At 43.6% G+C, this 24,704-nt stretch overlaps 1 protein-coding gene across 2 annotated transcripts in view; it reads left to right on the top strand.

The window, feature by feature from the left end:
• LOC127659108 (ecto-NOX disulfide-thiol exchanger 1-like) overlaps positions 1–24,704 on the top strand; it is a 159,084-nt gene that overhangs the window by 88,681 nt on the left and 45,699 nt on the right. For both annotated transcript variants that reach the window (XM_052148761.1, XM_052148760.1), the window contains exon 4: positions 19,789–19,956. In XM_052148761.1, the coding sequence (XP_052004721.1) occupies positions 19,789–19,956 (168 nt within the window). The remainder of the gene's footprint in view (positions 1–19,788; positions 19,957–24,704) is intronic.

The raw sequence follows: 24,704 nt of genomic DNA, 5'->3' as shown, positions 1-24,704 counted from the left end.
GATCACACTGGGCCCAGAATGATCCCCTCCTTCAGAACTGGGTTCGATAGCCACCACTGTGCCATTGGGAGACAATCCAGGTCCTGTGGAATCAGACGCTGGCCATCCTCATATGGATCTCAATTAATATCAAGCCGAGATGTATCACCACAATCGTGGGAGTGAGACATCCCTTCTCCCTATTCAGTGTCAGTCCCAGTTTATGTAGGTGGGCCAATATGACCATTGTGTTGCCCTTTGCCTGCTATTCTGTGGGGGAACAAATTAACCAATCATTGAGCTAATTGGCAATATGAATACCCTGGTGTTGCATTGGAATGAGCACTGCATCTATGTACTTTGTGAAGGTGCGTGGAGCTAGAGACAGACCAAAAGGGAGCACTTTGTACTTGTATGCTTGCCTTGAAAATAAAAGCAGAGGTACTTCCCGTGACTCTTTTGGATTGGGATGTGGAAGTAAGCATTGTGGAGATCCACTGTAGTGAGACAGTCCTCGCAAAGAGGGGTGAAGTGTTTTTTTTGGGCAAATTATAAAATATGGCAGTCGCTTTAGATGATGATTGAACCTCTTGAGATTTAAGACCCCCATACTTCTTTGAAAACAGGAAATAGGTTGAATAAAACTTAGGGTAGGAAAGGGTAGGAAAGGTACTGCTCCCTTTCCTAAAAGCACTGGAATTATGTCTCTTTCCTTTGGACAGAAGGAGCAATTCCTTGAAAACGGGGTGGCTTGGTTATGAATTGGAGCTTGTATCCAATCTCCAGAGTGCTGAGCACCCACAGACACTTGGTACACTGCCGCTAATGAAGAAGATGAGTGAAGTGTGAGGCCGGAGGTTGACAACTGTCAGTGATGGTTCCTGCCTTCTAAAATTCATGTGTTGGGTGGATCTGCCTGCCATCTCCTACTAAAGGAATGCTGGCCCCCTTGGCTTGAGCCCATTGATGAGCCATGGGCAGTGGTACTACACAGCCCTGGGTGGGACTGACCTGACAAACTTCGGCCCGTGGACAGTTGGCGCCTGACCCACAGAGCTTTTCAGCTCCCTTATCCTGTTTGAGTGCTCCATTGCTGCTTCCGATGATGGCCCAAAAACCTCACCTGGAACCACTGGAGCCACAAGGACTGCTATGCAGTCTTGGTCTGTTGAATTGGATTGGGATAGCCATACCTACGTGCCTGAACCTTACAGGACATGGACTGCCCCAGAGCCTACTCTACTATCTGTAGAGACTCCGCAATCTCTTCAGTGGAAACAGTGGAGGACAAATCCTACAGCAAACATTTTAGATACACTAGCAGGAGAGGGTTGGTGAATGTAAGCCTTGCTGACAAAGCAGAGGCATGATAAGCTTTCCGCAGCTGATTGTCAACTGCTCTGCAACGATTTGCAGTTCCAAACAACTTGTTCTTCAGGAGGCAAAATAAGTGCCAGCCAGCTTGCTCTTGTATTTGAAGAGGTTGATTAATTTGCTATACGTCTCCTGACAGCTTAACCTCAGTGAAGCAGACCCATACTGTGGCGTGATGACAGAGGTGAAATAGAACTTTTACCATATTTCACAATCAACAGTTCACAGTTTTTCTCTGTTAGTCAACAGACAGCAGTTCGCAATCCATTTTACTACTGTAACCTGATGCTTCTCTGGGTATAAAAGATATTTAAAAAAATACTTTTTAATAAATAAATATATATATATATATATATATATATATATATATATATATATATATATATATATATATTGGGCAGGCTTAATTTTAGCCATCAAATTATTTAAATTGTGAAAAGTGGGTACAACATACCAAGGTGGTTAGAAGGGAGAGATTTAAAAATAAGAGGTATTTGTGATGACAGATAAAAGAAAATAGAAGGAGAAATTCATTATATTTTGATTGAAGATTACAAAGACTTTTTAGAATATTTTTTTATATCGTGTACTGATGAATCATATACAGCAAGACCAGAATGTGTATTAAGTAATGCATTGGCTTGAAGTTGTATGCACCGTATGGGAGTATGATTAAAGAAAAACGAATGTTGCAATGGAATATGCACTTTCCGTTGGACTTAATGCATTGTAAGTATTTGTTATAAATAAACAAATCTGTAAATGAATGAGACATGGCTGTGTTGTGTAGTCTACTGATAGTTTAAGAGATATGTTAGAGGATGTTTTCTATGTGACAAGTATTTACAAGTATTTATGTGCCAGCTATTGTCTCTTTTAATCAGATATGTTTATATTTTATTCTTAACAAACTGTGGACACAGTGAGTGGATTGCTTGACAACATTCGTTCTCCATAAACTGCCAATTCACCTTTCGTGCTTTGCCGGCACTTATATCAGGCTTCCAGACATAGAAAGTTTCCTTGGTTTGAAACCCATTATATTTACTATCACACCAGAGAAGACATGGATTGATGCAAATTAGTCTCAGATTAAAATGCATGAGCCAATATTTCAGATCATGATTATTTATGAGAAGTTAGGATGGCACAAGTCATTTGAATTGCATATGGGTTTTATTTATTTATTTATTTATTTATTTTTGTTCTTGGGTGATTTCAGAAATCTTCTACAAATGAATATTAAAGCTATTATCCTGAGCTTCTTTCGTAAAGCCTCTGGTAATATGCCACAGCTGAAAGAGACACTACCCACAAACTCACATGAGGATTTGGAGGCCTTTTTCATTTGGTATCCTCTTTCTTTCTGTCTCTTTCACACACACATGTAGAACATGTATGCTTCCAGCTATATGCCTCTAGATCATGTATTGTATTAGGAAAAAACGTTTTGCAAAAAATTATATACCCAATTTTATTAGTCAAAAAAATATTAAATTCACCAAATCAACCTGAATACATTAGGTTACATCAATGAAACACTGTACACATTTTTCTTTTGTCAACCTAAAATTGTGGCTTCCTGTGGTAACATCTAAATGATATTAACTGGTTTCATTCAAGTCAAAAATATTATTTAACATCACTGAATCAACCTGAATACATCATGTTACACCAAAAAGACAAACAAATATATTTTAAACATTAAGTCAATTAGAAATGTAACAATTACAGGTTACCACTTTTTACAACATATGCTCTGGATACCTCAAACAAACAACAAAACAATGCTAGCTTCAAAGGAATGTTTTGAAAAGATTTGTCTTGTTTATGTTGCATATGACAGATTATCGTCTAGGTTACGGATGTAACCTCCGTTCCCTGATGGAGGGAACGAGAAGTTGTGTCGAAAAAGCGACACTAGGGGTCTCTCTTGGGAGCCTTTCGCATCTCTTATCTATGAGAAAAGGCCAATGAGAAATTGGCAGACAGAATTTGCATGTCCCGCCCCCGGACATACGTGTATAAAGGGAGGGAAATGCGTCTGTTTCATTCATGATTTTTCTGAGGAGCCGACAATGAGGTTTGGCCACAACAGTGGCTAGGTTCAGCAACGTGGCCAGGAGGACACAACGTCTCGTTCCCTCCATCAGGGAACGGAGGTTACATCTGTAATCTAGACATTGACCGTCTGTCAGTTACTCACTACGACATTGTGTCGAAGAAGCAAAACTAGGGGTCCAATTTAAATCATGGAATGCACTGAGCTGTGTACTGCTGACACTAGAACAGGCAGGTATTTTAGGTGCCAAAGAGACCGGCTGTGCCAGGCTGCACGAACCCTTCCCCAACACCCCATAAAATCGTCAAAGCCTTCTGGTTCTTTACCCCCAACAGGGGAACAAGGCTACGTGTCAAGCATGGGAGCAGGCTGCGCCAGCCACGCCTTTTCTCTCTCTATGTTTCTTGCATAGAGTTAAAGCGGCTGGGGCCATCTTAACACTATCATACGCATCGGGGAAGGCGATCTTTCCCAGTTTTCCTGTTCTTTCAGGGGGGAAAGACCATGCGGAGACCACACCTGCCCAGACTGGGGTAGGTAAAGAGTGGTGAAATGGCGCGGTGGTAGATCCTGCCTCATTGGGAGGGAGGAGTTGCTACAAACACGGCGACCGGGGGTCCGTGAGGACTGCCCAAGGGAGACGCGGGTCTGCTCGCAAGGGGACCGTACCGCAGAAAATACACACAGGGGGAAAAGTCCACATGGGGGCCCGTCCTGTGGGGCACCTATTCCAGTACAGGGTAAATTGAGTACCCGCATTGGTCTTGGTCGGCGAATTCCTCTGTTGAATTCGCGGACCAGAGGGCTAGGGAGGAGTCATCAAGGGAGCCGAGTTCGTGGGATCTCCTGGGGTAAAAGTACACGGTTTTACCTCAACGGAGGGAAAGTGCGCTAGGTGCAAGCGGTCCACCCGGTCAGTTTGTCAGCATGTACCGAGTTCTACCAGCTCAGACCTGAGAAAACACGGGATGAAACCAACTCAACCCTGAGGTTGTAAAATCTTGCAAAGGTATTGGGTGTTGCCCAACCCGCTGCTCTGCATATGTCTGCTAAGGAGGTGCCCCTGGCCAGTGCCCATGAGGACGCAACACTTCTTGTTGAGTGTGCTCGGACACGCAAATATGGGGGGGGCAAGGCTTGGGTGTGATAGGCCAACGTAATGGTGTCCACTTTCCTTTACGCTGTCCACCAATGCAGACAAAGAGCTGCTCAGAACGTCTAAAGCTCCGCGTGTAGTAGATAAGCAAAGCATGTACCGAACACAGCAACTAAGGGGCTGTGCCTACCTCCTCCCGGGGCAGCGCTTTCAGGTTCACTACCTGGTCCCTGAAAGGAGTGGTAGGAACCTTGGGCACGTAGCCCGGTCTCGGGGGCCAGCCTCCCCTCCAACCTCTCCTGCAGGAATGAAAGCACTGACCTAACTGCGCACCCATGTGGGTCTTCAGCCCGGGAAGAACACCAATTTGTGAACAAGCACTACTTCAGGGCGTAAAGTTGCCTGGTAGAGGGAGCTCTGGCTTGGTTGATCGTGTCTACAACAGCAGGGGTTAGATCAGCTAGATCTTCCACATCCCGTCCAGAAAAAATGCGGAATGAGAAAGAAGGTCCTTCCTCAGGGGAATTTTCCAGGGAGGGGCTGTCGTGAGGAGTACGAGTTCTGAAAACCAAGTCCGAGTGGGCCAATAGGGAGCCACTAGAATGACTTGTTACCCGTCCTCCCTGACCTTCCACAGCACCTGTGCAAGCAAGCTCACTGGGGGAAATGCATACTTTCGCAACCCTGTGGGCCATCTGTGTACCAGAGCAGTGAGTGGGAGGTCTTTCGTGAGGCAAACAGGTCTACCTGGGCCTTGCAGAACCGTTCCCAAATCAGCTGGACTGACTGGGGTTGAAGCCTCCACTCTCCACTGGGCAATCGTTGTCATGATACGCTGCCTTGGCGATTTATGTACGCTACCGTGGTGGTGCTGTCTGATCGGATCAAGACGTGTTTGCCCTGCATTAGTGGGAGAAACCTCTGCAGGGCAAAAAGTACAGCCAACAACTCTAGGTAGTTGATGTGCCAGCGCAGCGGGGCCCCCCTCCAATGACCCGCGGCTGCATACCTGTTGCACACGGCACCCCAACCCAATTTGGAGGCGTCTGTGCTGACCAGGACGCGTCGGGACACCTGCTGCAAGGGGACTCCTGTCTGTAGAAAGCAGAGGTCTGTCCAGGGTTTGAAAGTTTGGCGGCAGGCGGGGGTGATGAACACACATGCTCATCTCGGGACTCGAGTCTGGAGCCAGTGCTGAAGTGGTCTCATATGCATCAACCCCAGCGGCGCGACCGCGTACACCTTTATGCCCCAGGAGCCTCTGGATGCGAACACGAACCGTTGAAAGGGTCGATGTCGAGGCAATATTGAGACGTGGATGTACGCGTCCTTCAGGTCTACTGCTGCGAACCAATCTAGATGCCGGACACAAGTTAGAATGTGTCTTTGCATGAGCATTTTGAACGGGAGTTTGTGCAAGGCCCGGTTGAAAACTTTGTAAGGTATGGCGGAGGATCAGTGGCATCTGCAGATTCATGAATAAGAAACCCCACTTTTAAAACTCCCCTAATTACTGAAATAGCGCCAACCAGTCTCCACAAGCACAATAAATGTATTGACAAAGAGACAAGGAACCATTGACAGAGGATCCTCGTGGTGCTTTCTAAAAACCCCCGCACATGTGAGACTCTGTGCTTCACCACGTGAGAAAAGGGCACGTGAAAAGTTGGCAACAGAGAATGTGTGTGTTTTCAGTTTTAAACTTAGAAATGTATTTTCTAGTGAAATATGTTTTAATCCCCATATGTTTTGTGTGTCTGATGTTAGATCAAAACTAGTAGAATTGTTTTCATTTGTGTAGAAAGCTCTGAGGCTTGATATTTAATAGCCGAAGAGTGTATATTCCTTCTTGAGTGTACCAAATACACGTTTCTTGGTATCAAATTAAACCTTATGATTTGTCCGAGCTGAATTCGAATATAAGATCTCTGTAGAATGATATTACGCTATGTTTTACTATCTTTTGAGTCATTCAGCCCAAAATCTCTTACTGTCATAAACCCGGTCATAAACATGCAAATGAGCCTTGACAAAGGAATCATTCTCCTGTCCCAATGGAAGGAGAATTTTACGACCTCCAAAGAAATGTGCAGAGATGGCCAACTCTCACTTACTGAGAAGGAGAAATGAACCCTTTTTAATCCTGTATATCCTATATATATCCATGTGATAAAAATATTAACATGTATCTAATGTTCCATCTCAGGATTTTCCTAAGTGTTGTTGATCTATGTTTTCTTACAAACTCTAATGGGTTAATGTTTCAGACTTTGCATACCATGGTTAACCGAAATCATATGTGTGGCATATTTGGTCTCTATAACTTGGTATTTTGAAGATTGAAATGACTGTGTACATGATATGTCGATAACAACAACATATTAGTATTACAAGAAGATTTTCTAGTTTCTTCATCGGCTACCACCCCTCTCAGAACAAAGGGCCATAAACCAAATTCCCGCCTGAAACTTCCACTCTTCTTATTGGTCGAGCCAATGAGAGGTGGGACACGTTTTCTAAGGGCATAAATTGCACCAACAACGGACCTTCGCTCTTATCTCTTAGTCCTCTCGTCTCTTCGCTCTCTTATGCTCCTCTTGCTTCCTGCCTCTCTTGCCCTCTGAGCCTTGTGCTCTCTCACTCTCTTGCTGAATGATGCTGAACTAGAAGGCCCCAAGCACTCCCAAGCATGCGCCAGGCTACGGCCTTGTCTTTCCATTCACCAAGATCCTCTGACTCTCACTGGTTCTCTCTCATCAAGACAACATCATCAAAGATCAAGTGGAGCCTCAACAAATTGCATCAGGACAGTTTAATTCAAATGGGACATGCAAGTATCAAACTTAGTCTCATTATTTGATACATTAAGTATCCTTACCCCTTTCTAAAAAGGGCGTGTCAGAACTAATATGATGGTTTGCTCAGGCTGTTGATCTGCTGAACTTCAAACAATGCTATAACTTCTTGCCTTCCTGTATTCTGCTTCAGCCCTCTTTCCCTTGGTAAACTGTATGCATGTATGTATCTGTATGTTAGAGTAGTTTAAATGTTTAGTCTAGTTAATAAAGTCTTGTTCATGTCACATGTAAAGTTGTCTGTGTCTCAAGCTCATATCTAAAGTCACTAATCATAGATTTTGACTACTTGCTCTTAATACTTAGCAAGAAAGACATTTCCCATGCCCCGGAAATGTACCTTTCTATTAATTAATTAATTAATAACCAATATTGAGTGTTCACGGGATGAAGCGAGTATTTGGTTGTAATGTTAATGTAGCTACATCAAGTTAACCCGATTAACTGATCCAAATATTCATAATCGATTATAACAAGTTATGATTGATTATTAATATTTCATAGAGCTGATTCGCTACAACTTGCAAGTCCAAGATCGGGCATAAGCCGCCGCCTTTCTTGGGTACGATAAAGTAGGGGTTGTAGAAACCCTTCTTCATCTCGGCTGGAGGGTCAGGCTCTATCGCGCCTTTGAGTAAGAGAGTTGCGATTTCCACCAGCAGGGTTTTGGCATCTTTGCCGTGTACTGCGGTAAAGTCGATGCCCCTGAAGGGGGGGGGGCTGGCAAACTGAATTGCATAATCGAGTCGTATGGTCCTGGCCGCCAGCATTATGGATTGGGAAGCGAGAGCCATACGCAAAGCTCCATGCTAGGGGCACTAATGGGATAATTATTTTTGACGTACCCGGCAGGGCCTCGCAGCGGGGTGGAGTAGGTAATGCGGCGTGGGGAGACAAAAACGCGTCCCGAGGCTCTGGAGCTGAGTGAAGAATTACCTTGCTCTGCACACCCGGCGGGGGGCGGGTTAGTGACTGAGGAGGAGGTCCCGCGGAGACGTCCTCTAAACTCATCCGGCTGGCCGGCCGTGGGACAAGAGTCGTGGGGCTGGAGGCGAGATGTCTACTTCCAATGTGCCAGTACTGTTGAGGTGTGGCAGCAGAGTGCTGTGAAAATGGCATTTGCGGGCCAGGTGATCCAGAGACAAAGGGAATTGCTCTTTTATAGAGAATTTGGGTACCGTAGCCCGAAGGGGATGCGGCAAATTAAATAAGCATAACTCAAGGTTCTCCTCCCAGCCCTTCCCCCACAGTCTGCTTACCAGCTCCCGAGCAAACGTCTTGGTCCCTGGGTCATCCGTCTCAGGAACACTTGGGAGCCTTCTGGGTCCTCGAAGGGGTTCGTAAGACAGGGGCATGCACCTCTCTGATGCAACGGCGAGCTCATCTGGCTCGGGGGGCTCAAGAGGATAGGCAGGCTGGCTGTGAGGCGAGCCGCTGTTACCTCGAGCCCAGACGGAAGTCAACGAGCGTGTCAGGGGCAGGAGGTTCGCGGGGATGTACCCGGTGAAACCGAGCCCGCTGCCATCCCCAAATCGCCTCCATCGCCAGCCGGGTCATCCTCAATCCCACGGGAAGAAGGAGCGATGCGGGGGGCGGCTGGAGTGGCGTTCCTTCTGAGGACGGAATGCCGCGACTGCAACGTTGCCATGGTCATGTTCTCTCTGTGAGAACATGAGCCATCCACAAACGCTGCCTCGGTGTGATAGCTGTCCAGACACACAAGACAGCGTCTGTGGCCGTCAAGAGCGGAGAGCACTCTACCGCATCCAGGAACTACACCGGGGAGGAAGGGCATCTTTATAAAGATGCGCCCTAAAATGGACGTTCAGCGCCAGCTGTGTATATGCTCTTTTTGAGAAAATAACTCTTTTAGTGAAATAAACTCTTTTACTGCGCTGTCGAAGCGCCCAGGGGCAAAGCTGCACTGCCGTGCAGAGAATGGAGAAAGCCGCTGAAATGCGCCGTAGATCCAACAGCAATAATATTCAGAGATGGGAGTGTGACTCGCAGCTCGCTGCATACACAACCAGTCGGCTCCGAAGAAAATTTCTGAATGAAACAGATGCATTTCCCTCCCTTTATACCCGTATGTCCGGGGGCGGGACATGCAAATTCTGTCTGCCAATTTCTCATTGGCCTTTTCTCATAGATCAGAGAGGCGAAAGGCTCTCAAGAGGGACCCTTAGTGTCGCTTCTTCGACACAACTTCTCGTTCCCTCCATCAGGGAACCGAGGTTACATCCGTAACCTAGACGATGATCTGTCATATGCAACATGCGTCATACGACACAACGTCAAAGTGAGCAACAGACGGGGAAGCTGAAATATCCAGAGAGGTTTATTTTTAATTCCTCTTAGCATATTTCCAGGCACACTTCAAAATCACACATATTGCTTGGGACACACAGTATCTTTTTTTCCCCCATAACTGATCATAAATTTGTTGCTCACAATACAGATGCCCACTTGCACAGTTTTTCCTCGCAGGCAGATTAATTCTCAGTATTTCAGCACATTTTTTATTGATTATAAATGTTTATTTATAATAAACCAGCTATTTGAAAACATGCTTTGTGCATCTTTTTTAATGGCAACAATTATCCTGCTGGATGTGTGAGTCACAATAGTAAATCCAACTCTAAATATAGATGAGTTTCCTGCAGTTACGAGTTGCTTTTGTTAGAGCTCTATTGTGAGAGTTTTAAACTGAGCACACTGGGAGATTTGGCTTCAGAATTGTTGTAAACCCTGAATGTACGAAAGAACAGATTGACACAAGATTCATCAACGCTGCTTTGAGTAGTTTAAAAAAGAAGAAATACCGGAAGAATAAAAACCATATTAAACGCAACTGCAAGCTTTCTCTCTCTTCCAAATACATGTTTTAAATATTTCTTATGCACACCTCCCACTTTTTTCATAAAATCGGCAAAATCGGAAAATCGGAAAATCGGCCATCAGTGATGCTTTCTGCAACTCACGTGGAGGGCAATGCGGCACTTGACGCTGTGTTCAGCCTCCAGAACCAAATTAAAACTTCCTCGAGAAGTCGTCGGTCCGAGGCAAAGACGTAAAATCTAATGATAATTGCCTCAACATCAGTCTCTCTTGATGCGTTTGATTACGCACAAGCGAGCACCCGTCAATGCGGACCACAGACCCGGCGCCAGACACAAATTCACAGATGGGCATTAAATTTTTTTCAGGGGGGCACAACTGAGATAAACCTAATTCCCTAATTGCATAATAACATTAAATGATATGACCGATTATGAATTGAATATGTATGATACAATGATAATGATTGATAGTAGCCTGTTACATAATGTACTGACGCTATTCAAATTCATAACTGACGCTAAAGATTTGTGCTGTTTAGGCTCGCGCAGCCTCTCGATGAAACAAATAGGCCTAACTGCAGCTCACACAAAGAAACTCAGTTAGCATACTGCGGTAAAAAATTCAAAATGTGTAAGTTAGTTTTTATATTTATAACATGAAGCAACACCATACAACCAAGTGCTGAATACCATCACTATTGAAAATGTAACACTGATTTCGACAGTTCAATAAACAAGTAATTCATATTAAGTCACTTACATTTTAGATGCAATATTAACTTTTTGTTCTATTTTAAAACAAAGATCCCAGCAGAAACAGAATGCATCTCACAGTCACCCGTGTTTTCATTACTAAATGATTCAGTGTTTTAAACGAATCGGTTGAGTCAAAGATTCAATGACCCATTCATGAACGACTACTTTATTCTTGATGAATCAGCTGTTTGAACGAATCGTTTGAACAAATGACTCAATGACTCGCTTAACACCGCAGCCGCTTATCCCTTACCCACCTGTGGCCGTGACGTCCCTTGCTTGAGGCTATGGCTTTGGCAAGTAACGTTAGACCAACTAGTATCGCTGGAATGGCTAGCCTCTGCAGTGTTGGGAGTTGGATCGACCTCATGTGAACTGCTACACCCTGGGTCTTCTCCCCTTACCTCGCTGCTCTCTTCTGCCAACTTTGGTGGTCTTTGATTAAAGAAACGCCGTATATCCATGGTAACTGTCACACGAAATAGCTCAGCATAGTTGTTTAAAAAAAACAAACAGCTATCGTTATTAAGCGCTACTATGCTTAGGACACAAACAAACATTCCCACGCTCACTATCGACAAACCAATCAAATCCATTTAAAAATATTATTTTTTAAATCAGACCAAACACATTTTTATTTTTATTCAGGAGTTTATTCATCATGTATATACAAAACGACAACTTACCAACTTGTAACGAAAGTTACAGTAGCCTATTGATAAAAAATATATAAATAAAAGTGCAAACAAGCAAGGACTGGTGGTTGGTCGACTCCCACGGGACTACTAACATTTACGACTAGATTTGATGGTCGAGTGCGGTCGCGGTGGTAATGGGTTGCGGGAGAATAAAATGATTCGTGGGACTCCCTATCTAAATAAAACATCCAAAAACAAATACATTGTTATTCATCTATTGCACAAAAGCAATAAGAACATCTAAACAAAATAACGATTTACAGTCGCAAGCATAAGTAGATGTTCTCATTATAACGTGTTTTTGCAGCGTTGTGCAATGTAGCCAATCACAGACATAAGTGTTGATTTCTAAAACGCAATGGCCAATCAGATGCATTTCAGATAAAATCCACTCACCGCTCAAAGTTGGAGTTTTTGTTCAGTGCTGAATTCTGCATGCTGCATAATAAAAGAGCTTTGTGAGATCGCGATGAAATGAGATGTGAGACGTGACGTAGAGTTGATGAAGGGAGACAGGATCGTCCAGGGCGGGCACTAGTGACTCACAGGGCGGGCCAGGCCCCCAATGCCCGCCCATGGCGCCGGGACTGGCGGACCAGGAGGAAGATTTGAGTTGTCCATTGAGTTCTGTGCAGTTAATTTTTTATGTGTTTTTTTTTATATTTTAATTATATTTGTTTTTTGTAATATTGTGTTATTCATATGTCATGTTTTAGAGGCCTCCGCTGTCACTGCGGGGGAAAACACATTCATATGCTTCATGTTGTGTCTCTGTTGTTCATCTGTTCTCTGCATTAATAAATACATGCATACTTTGCTATACGCTCGTCCTGTAAGTTCATGATTAAAAATGAAAATGTGAACGAATATAAAAGCTATTAAATATCTTATTATCATTAAAATCTGAAACCAACAATGTATTTGAGGGTACTAAGCAACAATAAATATTTAAAAACCATCCAAATTTGTGGAGACATTGAATGTCTCATAATTTCTGTTATTTAAATATTGTTTACGAATATCAGAGCTAATTTAAATTCACCAAGGAAATGCTTAGACCTAAACATAAACGAGTCCTTTTATTACTTTCTGCAATCAACGCAACTGCAAGCTTTCTCTCTCTTCCAAATACATGTTTTCAATATTTGTTATGCACACCTCCCACTTTTTTCATAAAATCGGCCATCTGTGATGCTTTCTGCAACTCACGTGGAGGGCAATGCGGCGCTTGACGCTGTGTTCAGCCTCCAGAACCAAATTAAAACTGCCTCGAGAAGACGTCGGTCCGAGGCAAAGACATAAAATCTAATGATAATTGCCTCAACATCAGTCTCCCTTGATGCGTTTGATTACGCACAGGTGAGCACCCGTCAGTGCGGACCAGGAGGAAGATTTGAGTTGTTGATTGAGTTCTGTGCAGTTAATTTTTTATGTGTTTTTTTTATATTTTAATTATATTTGTTTTTTGTAATATTGTGTTGTTCATATGTCATGTTTTAGAGGCCTCCGCTGTCACTGCGGGGGAAAACACATTCATCTGCTTCGTGTTGTGTCTCTGTTGTTCATCTGTTCTCTGCATTAATAAATACATGCATACTTTGCTATACGCTCGTCCTGTAAGTTCATGATTAAAAATGAAAATGTGAACGAATATAAAAGCTATTAAATGTCTTATTATCATTAAAATCTGAAAATTAAAATAATAATAATAGATAATGACAGAATTTTTACGACCTTGTCCATCAAAATGGCGGCTAGGACTCGACTGGGCTGCCACCTTCAGGTCTGCCCGCCCAGTCTGAGGCAGACGCAGAGCAGACCGCCATGCTTGCCCGTGCCACCGCGAGCACTCGGGCAGGCAATGTCCACCTTGGTGTTCCCCACCTATAGTTCCCCACAGGAAGTGGACCGCCCCCCTGCCTCACGGCCTGGCACTAGGACCCCGAGGTTGGCTCCTAAGCGCCCCTGGGATGAACAACCCAGGGAGAGAGACATCCGCCTGAACCCTGGAACTGGTATCTAGACCACTCCATCCCCCGGTGGAGGGCCAGGAGGTAAATCTTGTGTTCCCTTTTGTTTAATGTTCGCCGTACCCCGAACGGGTTGAGGAGCGGTTTCCTCACTCCTTGGGTCACAGAGCCGGTGCTTCTGACCACCATTATTACGGCGACCGGACACCGATGCAGGCCCCCCGCCCTCACGTGCCCGATCCCACCACACTCACACCCATAGCCAGGCGCTTGTGGCGAGCTACGAGGACGGTCAAAAAGTCCCTCCTGCCCCGTCGCCGACCCCCCTGACGCCGGGTATATGGAGCAAGGTAAGTGCTTTGAGGGCCCCCTCAGCGCAGACACCAGTTTGAGATGTAGCAAGCCTCTTCGGCGTGGAGCCGCCTGCACACCCCCGCCGTGAGGCCCCATCCACAGATACGTCAGACGCGATTGTCCTCTCGCACAGAGCTTGGATGCATGGCTAGGGCTTTCCGACCCATCATGGTGGCTGGCCAGGACCATCTGACTCAGCTACATGGTTCAGTTAGCCAGGCACCCATCCTGGATCAGCGGCATCCTCTTCACCTCGGGGAAGGGCGAGAACGACGCCACCCTGCGTGCGGTGATCATGACCCTTCTGCACAAGGGCGTGATAGAGCCTGTCCCTCCAGCCAAGATGAGCAAAGGGTTCTACAGCCCTTACTTCATCATAACGAAGAAAGGCGGTGGGTTGCGGCCAATCTTGGACCTACGACTTCTGAACCGGGCCTTGCTCAGACTCCCATTCAAGATTCTGATTCAGAAATGCATTTTTAGCATGTGTCCGGCATCAAGATTGGTTCAGTAGACCTGCAGGATGCATACTTCAACGTCTCGGTTCTACCTTGAAACAGACTCTTCCTACTGTTTGCTTTCTAGGGCCGGGCATATCAGTCAAGGTCCTCCCCTTTGGCTTGTCCCTGTTGCCTTGCGTCTTCACGAATAAAGCGGAAGCCATTTAATGGAAGTGGGCTTTCGCATCCTCAACTACCTCGACGAATGGCTGATTCTAGCTCACTCGTGAGACCTGTTGTGTGTGCTCAGAGACCTGATGCTCAGGCACCTCAGCTGCTTAGGGCTTCGGTTCAACAGGGAAAAGTGCAAGCTCTCTCCGGTTCAGAGCACCTCTTTCCTCTGCATAGAGTTAGACTCAGTCTCGATGATGTCACGCCTCACGAGCGAGCGGGCGAAGTCGGTGCTGAACTGCCTAATGTCATTCAGATGGTGGACAGCTGTTTCACTGAAACACTTTCAGAGGCTCCTGGGGCATATGGCATCCTCAGAGGAGGTCACGCCACTCTGGTTGATGCATATGACACCACTTCAGCACTGGCTTCAGACTCAAGTCCCGAGATTAGTATGGCGCCACGGCACGTACCGTGTGTTCATCACTCCCGCCTGCCACCAAACTTTCAACCCCTGGGCAGAACTTTTTTTCTGCGGGCACGTCGTCGTTACATGCACATCCTTGGCAGCCTCAACGCTACAGCAGACGCTCAGGGGAGAGTGTACAGCTGATTTGGAGTTGGTTCGGCAAGGTACCGGTAGTCCTATTTGCTACCCGAGAATCCTCCCACTGCCCACTCTGGTATTCCCTTATGGAGGTTATTCCCAAGTCTCTGCCAATGCTCATGTCCACGGAGGTCATTCCCGAATCTCTGCCAGTGCTCACAACCACAAAGTTCATTCCCAACTCTCTGTCAGTGTTCATGAGCAGAGATGTTTTTTCCCAGTCATCTAGGACTCTTACCCCTGAACCTCCCATGGCTCCGCCTGCCATGGCTTCACCCCTTGAGCCTCCCACAGCTTCAGCGGCTCCACCCACTCCCCCAGATATGCCTCCTCAATGGCTCCACCCGCTCCCCCAGAGACTCCTCCTCCAGCGACTCTGCCCGCATCCCAAGAGACTACTCCTTCAGTGGCTCCTCCAGCTCCCCCAGAGTCTCCTCTTTCAGCGGTTCCATCCACCTTCCCAAAGACTCCACTTACAATGGCTCTGCCTACCCCTCTTCCTGCGGCTCCACCACCTGACCCTGTCCCTGTACTGTGGCCACCTCCCAGGCCTCCTGGCCCATTCCCCAATCTCTACCAGTGTTGTTCCCAAGTCCCCAACTCTGCCAGTGTTCATGACCACAGAGGTAATTTCCCAGTCATCTAGGACTCTTACCCCCGAGCCTTCCATGGCTCCGCCTGCTATGGCTTTGCCCCTCGAGCCTCCCACGGCTTCATTGTCTCCGCCCGCTCCCCTAGAACTCCTCCTCCAGAGGCTCCTCCAGACAATCTTCTTCCAGCGGTTCCACCCGCTCTTCCAGTGACTCCTCCTTCAGCAGTTCCATCTGCCTTCCCAGATACTTCTCTTACAGCAGCTCTGCCTCCCCTCCTCCAGGTGCTCAACTGCCTGACCCAGTCCCTGCCCTGTGGCCGCCTCCCAGGCCTCTTGGCCCAGTCCCTGCCCTGTGACCGCATGTAAAAATTTAATTTAGCAGTATAAATTCTGAATCTATAAACTGATTATCATTGTCCCATGTCTGCCAAACATGTTGAGTGGTCCAAACGTCATCTGCAGCCTGAAACTGAACAATGACCGGAAGTTAGAAGTGAATGAATTTGGATGCATAGGAAAGCAAAAGGTGCTCCATTGCTCCGTAATTAGTAGATAACTTAACCTATATCTGCATGCTGTCTGTCTGCACTGGTCTTAGAACAGTTTGAAATTCACCTTATTTTTATCCTAACTCCATATATAGCCTTTGAAAGCATGGTTTTCCAGTTTTTAGATTCACCCATTGATTCTAAATGTAATAATTCACTGTGAATATTGGATTTTTTTAGGTAAGAAAGGCTCATTATACTCGAAGGAGGTCATCGTGTTTAACAGTGTGCTGTTTCAATGTAAAAACCTAATGAGGTTTCTTAACAGATGTTGTTTTGTCTCAGTTTCTCCCAAAGACAAACTTCTCTGAGATTGGCACCATTTTGTTTTGTCACATACCTCCTTGCTTCAAAAGTTTACCCTTTATCGACAGCCCAGAGAGTCTTGAATTGAGATTTAGTTGGTTTAAATTTAACTAACTTATGTGTAGAGTATAGCGAAGCCAGATCACAATATATGCACATGAGTATTCCATGTTGCACAAGGTTAAAGGGAGCCCATTCTTAAATTCTAAATTCTGACTGACCCTGGTAATTACAGGAAAACTTGAAACTCCCTAGATTTTAATACATCAAGAAAGCAACTTGTATGTAGCCTTCATATTTTCAATGTCAGGAATGTTTATATTTTAAACTTTTATGATGTTGACAGCACAAGCTGTCACCACCTGCACTCTAGAGTGTTACTCTATTTTTAGTCTTAGCTTAAGAAGATAAGATTAATGACAGTAAGCACACATGCTCACTCTTTATCATATAGCACTGCCATCAAGCAAGGTTGCATAAAGAGTGCATCCAGTATATAGTGTGCTGTACCACATTGATTTTGAACTGGTGTTGAGTCACATATCTGTTTAGAATGCAAATAAAACATTTAATCCCATTTAATCATGCATACTTACACTGTAAAAAATGTCCATAATTTTAACAGTAGAAAAAATATATTTAAAAAAGACAATACATTTTATTAATGGTAAAATGTTGTAAATGGTTAAAATGTATATTATGTTTAACAAGAGAGTACATGTACTTTTTTCTGGTAAATTGTTGTTAAAATTAGGGTATAAAAACATCCCCAGAATTCCCTGGTTGACCCATTACATTTCATTATATTTTATGGGAATAGTTATGTTTCTTCTTATTCATAATACCAGTTGTGTACATTGGGTAGTTTTGTGTTCCCCGTCTGTCGCTCATTTCAATGTTTTGTCAAGTGAAGCGACACTAGGGGACTTTCTTGAAGGCCTCGGTTACCTCTGAACTTGAGAAAAGGCCAATAAGAATTTGGCAGACAGAATTTGCATGTCCCTCCCCCAGACATAAGGGTATAAAGGGAGGGAATCATGCATCTGTCCATTCAGAGAAAAAAAGAGAAAATTTTCCTTTAAGAGTTTACTTTCCCTAAAAGAGCAATACACAGCTGGTGTTGAACGTCCTTTTCAGGACGCGTCTTTTTAAAGATGCCCTTCCGCCCCTGTATAGTTCCTGGATGCAGTTGATTTCTCTCTGCTCCTGACGCTCCTCGTGTGTCTGGGCTGCGATCACACTGAGGTGGTGTTTGTGAATGGTTCATGTTCTCACTGCGAGAACTTGAACATGGCAACGTTGCAGTCGCGGCTTTCCCTCTTAAAGAGGAACGCCACTCCAGCTGCCCCCCACGTTGCTCCTTCTTCCTACGGGATTGAGGACGACCCGGCTGGCGATGGAGGCGATTTGGGATCAAGTCTGGGCAGGTGGTGGTCTCTGTGGGGTCTTTTCCCCTTGAAAGAATAGGAGTTGGAAAAGAACACCTTCCCCAATGCGTGTAATAGCGTTAAGATGGCCCCAGAAGCTTTTACTCTATGCAAGAAACATAGAAAGAGAAAAGGCACGGCTTCCACGGCCACTCTCATGCTTGGAACGTTGCTTTGCCCCCGGGATGCCGGGAACCTAAAAAGTGTAAAATTTTTATGGGGCGTTGCAGAGGGTACGTGCAGTCTGAGGCAGCCTGTTGCTTTGGCACGCAACTGCCTGCCCGCACCTGCATCAGCAGAGCATGTACACGGTTCAGTGCATGCTATGATTGAATAGGGATCCCTAGTTTCACTTCACTCGACACATTTACATTTTATGCATTTGGCAGACGCTTTTATCCAAAGCGACCTACAGTGCACTTATTACAGGGACAATCTCCCCAGAGCAACCTGGAGTTAAGTGCCTTGCTCAAGGACACAATGGTGGTGGCTGTGGGGATCGAACCAGTAACCTTCTGATTAACAGTTTAGTGCTTTTAGCCCACTACGCCACCACCACTCCCTAACAATGTCGAAGTGAACGACAAATGGGGAACGTCTAGGTTACTATTGTAACCTCTGTTCCCTGATGGAGGGAACAAGACTTTGTGTCCCTCCGGCCGCAATGCTGAACCGAGCCACTGTAATGGCCGAACCTTATTCCCTATTCTTGTTTTTCAGTGTAGGTTAGCGAAATAAATATACTTGTCGGTTTTTTAAAAGTAAAATACTTCCCATATCTTTTGTTTTTGAAGTCAAAGTGAGTAGGTCCATTCAAACTCTACTGTATTTTGCTTAAAATTAATCTTTCACTTCATAGTAGCAGGACCATAGTAAGGAATTCTGGGCCCCTTGACTATTCAAACAATACATTTTCAAATTTGTTGTGGGGCCCTCTGGACCTTTAGGCCCCTAGAATTAGCTACTACCCTGCATAGCAGCACGGCAATTTAGGCAGGAACCAACATGAAAAGTTGCATGACATGCCCTTTTTTGCCATACTTGAACACCATGAACAAAACTATACAATGTTAAAGAAAAAACGATCCAGACATCAATAAATACAGGTTCAATTGCTGCAAGGATAAACATGGTGTTAGCTGACCACATGTTATTGTACTGTGTTATTGGCTACTGAGAACATGAAACCATAGAAATGTAAGTGTCATTTTATAACCAAAGTTGCCAATTTTCCAATTCAGGCTGTTGTGTAAGTAATTTAGCATATTTTTTTTGCGTGTACAGTTCATGGTGATATACATTTTAATGTTTGATTGTACAATAAACAATGTTGGTATTGTGTTAGGTCGCAAGTGTAAAATCTGGGCTCTGAAGTAAAACCACAGTTGTAAAACAGCCTTTCCCTGATGGTTTACGGTGCACATAGTTTTCCTTTAAATAAATCCAATGCTTTCCAATCCCAGATTCTTTATGGCTTAGTATGATGGAAGCTCAGTGATTAAGAAGCTAATCTTAAATTGATTTTCTTGGTTTTGTCATCTGTGGTGTTTGAGTTTAGTGCTGGCCTGATTTCTTCACCCCATCTCTATAAAGTCTCTTACCAGATTGGCTCCCTTATTTATTTGGATTATTTGTGGGTCTGCTCGAATGGTTCAAGTCCAAATTCAATGGCTGCATTCATAACCTTCCACTCTCTTCATGTTCCCCCTCCAGACTCCATCTGTATACAGGGATTTGACCCCAACCTAGGGATCATCACCCCAATCAACCCCATGATGGCCGGGATCAGTCTGTTACCTCCTCATCCTATGGCAGCAGAGCTTCCTGTTATTAAAGAAATCATCCACTGCAAGAGCTGCACACTGTTTCCACAGAATCCCAGTAAGAGACACAGTATTTTTATAGTACCCTACTGAAGCAATATTATTAGACGTTTTACCATAACTTTAGGCACACAGATGAGCATAGTCTACCCTCATTTACTTCTTGTGATGTAATGATAAATATATACAATCTGTGCCATTTTGAATGATCTGCAATAGTGTTGAGTTTTTTTTAGGTAAAGTCACTATATAAACTCAATATCTCACTGGAAACAAATCTAAAATGTCAATAAAATAATTTTATCCAATGGTGAAGAAAGCAAGGAAGGCTGTCATCAAGGGGCTGTGTTTGATGTCAATCAAACTGTGCACACGTGGGTCAAGTGCAGGTGGACCTATCACCGTCTTTGCTGCATAGTAGGGGTGTAACGGTATGATAACCGTCACAAAAATTACCACTGTATTACAGTTTCACTGTATTTAGGTGCATTGATAAAAGCAGTTCAATATTTGGTTATAAAATAGGCTATTTCTGATAAAACACAGATAAATATTTAGGTTATAACAAATTCTTGAAGTTTATTTTGGATTTCTTCAACTTTATTCCTTTAACATTTTATCTTGAACATCAGGACACTCACTTAGTCCAACAAGGTAAAAAAAGAAAAAGAAACATGTACAGTAGAGTCAGATGATTATAACTAAAAAATATAGTGTTATTGTTATTTTATTATTTATTAAATTGAATTGTAATCATTTTTATTGATTATTGCCCAGGTTAACACTTCTAATATGCATTTGTATGCATTCAGTAATTTGTTGCATTTGTGATTTAGTTCAATTCTACAATACCTACTGAAAATATATTATTCATGTGCAGTTTATTTTTTGGCATTTTGTCCAATACTGACAATTTCTGCCATTGTTTCACTGTCAATTTCTTACATGCATATTATCAATGTCAATTTCCTGAACACCAAAAGCCATGCATTTTGTAAACCCTATTTAGTAAAATGTTTTAAAAATAAAACATATTATTAGTATTATCAAACACATTGGCCTGCTGTTGCGCTGCACAAGAACAGTTGGCACATCGTAAAGTTGAACGAGGTTTTAAATCCGTTTGCTGCATTTGTGAATGTGACAGAAACCATAAACATAACTTTAGCCTAACTAGTCATTACAAATCATGTAAAACTACATTGAATCTTGTGTTTTTATGAAACGGGCTATAATTTATTATCCTTTGTACTGTATTTCCACATACATTCATCTCTTCAAATTCCGTAGGATGGTGCTCACGGAGATGGTGCTGAGCCGATAATTGTTGCAGCAAACTTTACAGACTGGGTAGCCATCAACATTGATGGTGCTTTATGGGTCTTTTACATAGCCAAATAATCCCAGACAGCAGAAATAAAGGTCCAGGCTTGACCGGACATGTCTGTATATGTTGCGCTCGTGCTGGACTTCTGATGTGCTCGTGATGCGCAGCGCTCACAACACCTGCATGTCACCTTTCAAATTGAGTGACAGTCTAATGTAACATGAGGAATGTGAAATTTAAAGATTTATTTTATCTAGCCAAGTTTATATGATGATGTGTAAATGTCACAGATTCTGTCTTAATTAAACTGATTAGGATTTTAGAAAAATTCTGTCTTTATCTTCATGCAATACCATCAATGAGAAGATTTCAATGGTATAATAACCATCCATTTTAAAACAAAGGTATATTGTGAAACCTAAAACAGTTATATTCCCTACTGCCTACATGGCAGGAAATTTACGATGTTTATTTTTTTAATTAGATAGATGGTGAGGCATTTTGTCTCTCTAGTCAGTCCCCGCTTTACATTAGCTGCACAATGCACATTGTGTGTTTCGCACATCTGATTGGCCAGGTGTTTCGAACGCACCATTTACACAATAACAGTGGGGGGATGAGGATCAGAATCAGATGACAATTTGAAATCTGTTTTAATGATAACAATTAATGTATTTATCATATAAATACATATACATTCTATTTTCGGTGAAATATGTCAGTAAATTCTTGTACTTGATCCCATTAATGGTCAACAATAGGCCTTTGCTTGGGCCCCCCAGGGCCTTGGGCCCGGGGTCATCTGTACCCTTTGACCCCCCTGACGGCGAGCCGGACCACATGGCAGTGTTTAGTAAATCACATTTAATAGTGGAACATGAGAGAGAGATGAAATGTTAAATGAGTAGAGTTTATTTTTTTAAATCTATTAAAGGTGCTGTAAACGATTTTAGCATTCTGAAGCTTTCACGTGACTGAGCCATTGAATTTGCCATGCCCCCTCATTCCAAAACCCCGCCCTCCAAAGATAATTTTGGGACCAAAACCGAGTAAAAGAGCAGCATTGTTTGTTCCTGTGGCTGTCAAATTCAACAGTGGCACAATTGCAGCCTCAACTGACAAACATTTTGAATCATAGCCTCAATTAACAGCTTCAAATACAACACTATGCAAACTAGCACGTTTTTGCTTGCTGTTTACAAAGTCTACCGCTGTCACAGAAATCAGTGAGATATCTCTGGACACTTTGTTAATATCTTTAATAGGGTAGGAAATTTTTTTGCATACTTTTCCATGAAAAAATGTATTACAGCACCTTTAAAGGTGCTATACGTAATTTTTTTACTGTACTAAATCATAAAATGACCATAATATGCCATTAGAGAATTAGGAAAAATGCTAAGCTGAAATAGTGGCTTCCCCGATAACAATGTGTAACAAACTGGCCATGGAGACAGTGTTAGGATCCATGTGCAGGAAGTTTATTAATAAAACACATGCAAACATTCCAAATCAGCTGGCAGAGAGACTTAGTCAAAACGCAGTCAGATAATTCCAATAAACCAAACAGACAGTCCAACCAGGCAAACAAAACAAAGGCTAATCCAAAAAGCAGTAAATCCAGAAAAAACAGGCAATGGTTATAGCATGAATCAATAATGATGTTCAAATGGCAATGGAAAAACGCTCAGTAAGGCAGGGTAAACTGGCAATACTTCGCAATGTGACAGTGGAATAGGCATGGTTTAAGTACGGTGGCAAACAGGAAATGAGTCGAGAAGGAATAGTCCATGGCTAATACTCAGGTGAGGGCTCCTTCTGGTGGCAGGGTGAATGAGAAGCAGCCTCATTCATTACACAATGCTACAGCCAGTATATTCTACCTTGAAGTTTCCATTCCAGGTTGGAATTTCTGTTTATGGTTTGGCCTGTGTGATCCCGCCCACTGTCCACTCACCAATAGTATTTCGACATCGCCGTGTTGCCAGATTTGAACAAGTTTGCAGGCAAACAACACTGCATGCTGCAGCCATGGAAGTCAGCAAATGAACTGGATCAGATATTAACAGATTCCACCCGACCTTAAAAGCCTCGGCATCCGTCTAAATACCACCATGACCAGAGGCATAGTTAAACAAGGATATATATTGGAGATGCCTTTCGAAGATGGAGACAGCTTAAAGCCCAGAAATCCTTTAAAACGGATGCTGAGTTGGCTAATTTGCATGTCAACATGCTGGCAATCCGCATGAGCTTCGAGTCTGGGGCTGAGCATACAATGCTCCAATATTTTGAATTTGGACTGCAGTACCCATTTCAATCACTTGTTGTCAATCTTACATTTAGCACCTTTAAATATACGTAAATGAACTATAGCTAACTATAGAACGCACATGTGGATTTTATTAGACGCAAATTCTTTATTTGACTTGTTTTGTCAATGGAAATAAATTGGTTGCATTGTTGAGGTATCATTTATTTCACAAAATAAGTTTAAACACATTTAATTCAAAGTAGTATTGAACAACAGGATGACAACAAACCCTGATATACAATATACACTCACCTAAAGGATTATTAGGAACACCTGTTCAATTTCTCATTAATGCAATTATCTAATCAACCAATCACATGGCAGTTGCTTCAATGCATTTAGGGGTGTAGTCCTGGTCAAGACAATCTCCTGAACTCCAAACTGAATGTCAGAATGGGAAAGAAAGGTGATTTAAGCAATTTTGAGCGTGGCATGGTTGTTGGTGCCAGACGGGCCGGTCTGAGTATTTCACAATCTGCTCAGTTACTGGGATTTTCACGCACAACCATTTCTAGGGTTTACAAAGAATGGTGTGAAAAGGGAAAAACATCCAGTATGCGGCGGTCCTGTGGGCGAAAATGCCTTGTTGATGCTAGAAGTCAGAGGAGAATGGGCCAACTGATTCAAGCTGATAAAAGAGCAACTTTGCCTGAAATAACCACTCGTTACAACCGAGGTATTGTGAAGCCACAACACGCACAACCTTGAGGCGGATGGGCTACAACAGCAGAAGACCCCACCGGGTACCACTCATCTCCACTACAAATAGGAAAAAGAGGCTACAATTTGCAAGAGCTCACCAAAATTGGACAGTTGAAGACTGGAAAAATGTTGCCTGGTCTGATGAGTCTCGATTTCTGTTGAGACATTCAGATGGTAGAGTCAGAATTTGGTGTAAACAGAATGAGAACATGGATCCATCATGCCTTGTTACCACTGTGCAGGCTGGTGGTGGTGGTGTAATGGTGTGGGGGATGTTTTCTTGGCACACTTTAGGCCCCTTAGTGCCATTTGGGCATCGTTTAAATGCCACGGCCTACCTGAGCATTGTTTCTGACCATGTCCATCCCTTTATGGCCACCATGTACCCATCCTGGTAGTGATGGCTACTTCCAGCAGGATAATGCACCATGTCACAAAGCTCGAATCATTTCAAATTGGTTTC

The sequence above is a fragment of the Xyrauchen texanus genome, chromosome 18 (genome assembly GCF_025860055.1).
Source record: "Xyrauchen texanus isolate HMW12.3.18 chromosome 18, RBS_HiC_50CHRs, whole genome shotgun sequence".
NCBI classification, from domain to species: domain Eukaryota; kingdom Metazoa; phylum Chordata; class Actinopteri; order Cypriniformes; family Catostomidae; genus Xyrauchen; species Xyrauchen texanus.
This window is presented reverse-complemented; position numbering and strand designations above follow the sequence as displayed.